At 64.2% G+C, this 3,683-nt stretch overlaps 1 protein-coding gene across 1 annotated transcript in view; it reads right to left on the reverse strand.

Annotated features, from left to right (window-relative positions):
* CACNA2D2 (calcium channel, voltage-dependent, alpha 2/delta subunit 2) overlaps positions 1 to 3,683 on the reverse strand; it is a 207,819-nt gene that overhangs the window by 15,867 nt on the left and 188,269 nt on the right. The window contains exons 12-18 of the mRNA XM_009321864.1: positions 3,416 to 3,505; positions 3,018 to 3,086; positions 2,500 to 2,574; positions 1,962 to 2,036; positions 1,716 to 1,787; positions 1,341 to 1,412; positions 1,102 to 1,163 (exon numbers count right to left, since the gene is read on the reverse strand). Coding sequence (XP_009320139.1) covers positions 1,102 to 1,163; positions 1,341 to 1,412; positions 1,716 to 1,787; positions 1,962 to 2,036; positions 2,500 to 2,574; positions 3,018 to 3,086; positions 3,416 to 3,505 — 515 coding nt within the window. The remainder of the gene's footprint in view (positions 1 to 1,101; positions 1,164 to 1,340; positions 1,413 to 1,715; positions 1,788 to 1,961; positions 2,037 to 2,499; positions 2,575 to 3,017; positions 3,087 to 3,415; positions 3,506 to 3,683) is intronic.

Here is a 3,683-nt window from a genome sequence, read left to right on the forward strand (position 1 = left end):
CACATTCCCGACTCTCATCGGATGTCACACCTGCACCTGAGCCACCAGAACCTGGACTTGCCCCCCAAGCCACCCCTCCTGTCTGTGCCTGGCACCACAGACTGGGCACCCCAGCAAGCATGGCAAAGGTGGTGGCACCCCAAAAAAGCATGACAGGGGTGGCGGCACATCAGCATAGAGGGCAGAGGTGGTGGCATCCCAAACCACAGGTGGCAAGAGGAGGGTGGCAACTTGTTTCTGTTCAGTGCTGGTGTCACCCTATGCTGACAGTGTCACAGGGAACCCTGGGGAACAACCCTGCCGTGGTGCGGAGCTACGGGAGCGCAGGGGCCCCGGCAGCACCTTTCGCCCTATAGATCAACCTGCAGCCCCGGCCACAGCTGTGTCACCCCGTGTCATTGTCCCCTGCTCGACAGTGCTGCTTGGCTCCGGAAGGGTGCCACCGTGGGCGACAGGACTGGGGCTGCACGGGGGATACCTGGCAGCGCTGGGAGGTCACTGTGACCCTTGCCAACCCCTCCTGAGCTGGGTGACGAGGAAGAGGAGGGTACACTGGGCGGCAGGGGGACCACATGGCTCCTCACAGGACAAAGGCAGCATGAGCTGGACAGCACAGACATGATGATACCAGGGTCTTTTTTACATATCTGCTGGTCCAAACCGGGTGATAAATGCAGAGGGGAGCTTTGCTCTCCTCTGCCTCTGAAGCCACTGCCTGTGCTGCAGGGTGGGCGTGTGTCACCATCACCCACCCCGGAGCAGACAGAGACTCGTGCGAGCCCCTGGCTGTGCAGGCAGGTGGTGGCAGGGGTGTCCCTTGTCTGGCACCTTGCACGCCAGCCCTGCAGCGCTTGTCCTGAGCCCTGGGGACTGTGGCCCGGCTCAAAAGTGCCAAATACTGGTGAGCAGCACTTTTGGGCGTGCCCTCTAGAGCACCACTGGCTGTGTGCAATGATGTGACTGCACGTTTGCAACCCTGCAGCCCACGCGACACATTCCTGGTGGCCTTGAGCCGAGCTGCAGGCACAAGACCGCAGCCCTGTGCTGGTGCGGGTCCGGCTGATGTTGGGCAAGTGTGGGTGCACCGGTAGCGCCACTCACCTGTAGTTGGTGCTTTTGATGGGGGCCCATGTGTAGGTCCTGAACACCTCGTCGATGTATTGCTGCGGGTCAGAGGGAGCTAGTCAGGCCTCTGCGGTGCCAGGACCCTGCCGGCGCAGTGACAAGGGACCCCGGCTCCGAGCCCGATGCCGGACACAGCCCCTCACTCCCCACCGCTGGGGCTGGGCGCTCAGCACGGCGGTAGTTTTGGCTGTGACCCCCTTCCCCTGCAGTGTTACCTCGTCCAGGGACTTGATGAGGGTCTTGATGAACCTCTGCCCGTCGTTCCCATCAATCATGCTTCTCCGGATCTGGGGGACACGAATGAGGTGACTGAGAGCCACAGAGCCTGCCACGTGCCCGTGGGCACCCACCCCAGTGGGGTGGCACTGGGGACCCGCGGGTGCAGGAGTGAGCAGCCAGGGGGGGCTCATCATGCTGGCACCCAGGGGACAGTGACCCGGCCCCCATCCCCGCCGTGGCCCCACGGGAGCTGTGCCGGGGCCCTTAGGACGAGGCGCTCCCCAAGACAGGCTGGAGGGGCTGAGTGCCCTTTGCAACTGCAGATCGGGGGGGGCAGCCTGTACCCCAAAAGCTGCCCCCGGTCTGCACACCTCCTCCTTGTTCTCATCCTCCAGCTCAGCATCCAGGAAGTCCAGCGTCACTGGCTCACGGAAATTGATGATCTGCAGGCAGAAAGGGAGAGCCGGGGAAGGGCTCAGGGCTCCTGCAGCTGCCACTGAGTCCAGACAAACTCATCACAATTCCCACAATTAGCTCCTTAGCGACCCTGGGAAGCCGCGTGTCCCACAGGGCCCGGCTAACCCCCGCTGCTGCCGCCCCGATGGGCCCCTTCTCACCTGGGGCTGCAGGTTGGGGTGCAGCAGGACGTAGCCGTTCAGGTCGATGGCGAAGACGTAACCGTTCGCCCCCAGCTGTGGGAGGACAGGAGGAGGGATAAGGCCAGCCAGGCGCCTCTGCGGCGTGCCGTGCCGGTGTGATCACCCTCACCTTTGCGTGCAGAGCTTGCCCCATGCCACCCGAGGCTCAGCCTTTTCTATCCATCTATTTCTATTCTCAGGCCAACAGCACCTCTCACCCTGGCTCTGGATTTTGCCCGCTGACCCTTTCCCCAGGCTGGTAAGGTTTATTCCCCACTGACCCTGCAAGGGTTTTGGCTCCGCTCTGGGTCCCAGAGCATCACCCAGCTCTGATCCCTGCCTGTCTGCGTGCCCCGGTCCCTGCCTGCAATCATGGCTTCTGCACCCTGCTACTGCCAGTGCTGCTGGAGGGGCTATGGGGTGCTGGGGGGGGCAGCCTGGGGCTCCCTGCAGTGGGCTTCCACACCGGGCTTGGGCAGCGCAGGGCAGGGACGGAGAGGAAGAGGCCCCCACGCACGTTGTATCGCGGCGTCAGCCTCTTGATGTCGTTGAGAGCCACGTCGATCCCCATCACGCCCAGGATCAGCTGGTTCTGGAAGGAAGCACAGGGAGGGAGGCGGGTGGGAGCAGGGCTGTCCCCTGCCACTGCCAGCACAGGGATGGGGAAACAGGGGGATGGACCACTTCTCCCTCCGGGGACGTGTAGGTCAGATCTGGACACCGCAGGGGCATAGGGTGTGATGTGTCAGCCCTGCCGCAACCCTCCATGGGACACTGCACCCCCCCAGGGACTTGCAGCTGCCAGCCGTCCCCATTGAACCCGGAGAGCTAGCCAAGGCTGTCTCGGGTCCTGGGGATGGCAGTCACCCCTGGTCACACCCCAGGGGAGGTATGCAGAGCAGGCAGCACCCCAGGGGTGCCAGTGGCCACCCCCCACGGCCATGCACCCAGCATCGGGGCACGCTCCCCACACTGCCACGGCCCCACACCCAGGGCTCCCAGTGCAGGCAGGTGGTGGCAGCCACAGTATCCTACCTTCCTGTCACTGCTGTCCTCCGTCAGGTTGAACACTGGCAGCGTGCCTGTCACCACCAGACCCAGCCCCTGCAAAAGCACAGAATGGTGTCCCATGGCCTGTCGCTGGCCCCAGGACCCAGAGCTGGGTGTGGGCAGTGGAGGAGGATTACTCCCCTAGCAAGGGAGATGGGGGCATGTGCTGTGCGGGACCCTGGGGCTGGTGTCCCCACTGGCAGCCCGGGACTGTGTGGAACCCCGGGGCTAGGTGTCCTCACCTGCACCCCAGGGCTGTGCGGGACCCCGGGGCCAGTGTCCCCACCCGCATCCCGGAGCCAGTGTCCCACCCGTACCCTGGGGCTGTGCAGGACCCTGGGGCTGGTGTCCCCCCCCCACACCCCAGGGCTGGGGGTCCTTACCAGGGCATCCTGGTAGACGTTGGTCCACTGAACCTGCTTGGCTCGGTTCCCGGCCAGGACCATGGGTCTGCCCAGCACGTCCAGGTACTCCTGCAGGGACACAGGGCAGGGGAAAGCATGACATGGGAGCCAGATGCCTCCCTGCTCCAACCTGGTGACACCCCTCTCCCCACACATGCCCCAGGGATTATTAATAGGGTGCTTGGTGCTGGCCCCCAGCTGCAGGCTGAGCTAGGGGAGGGGGCTTGGCAGCTACCAAACCTGAAGG

This window comes from Pygoscelis adeliae, unplaced genomic scaffold (genome assembly GCF_000699105.1).
Source record: "Pygoscelis adeliae isolate BGI_AS28 unplaced genomic scaffold, ASM69910v1 Scaffold94, whole genome shotgun sequence".
NCBI lineage: Eukaryota > Metazoa > Chordata > Aves > Sphenisciformes > Spheniscidae > Pygoscelis > Pygoscelis adeliae.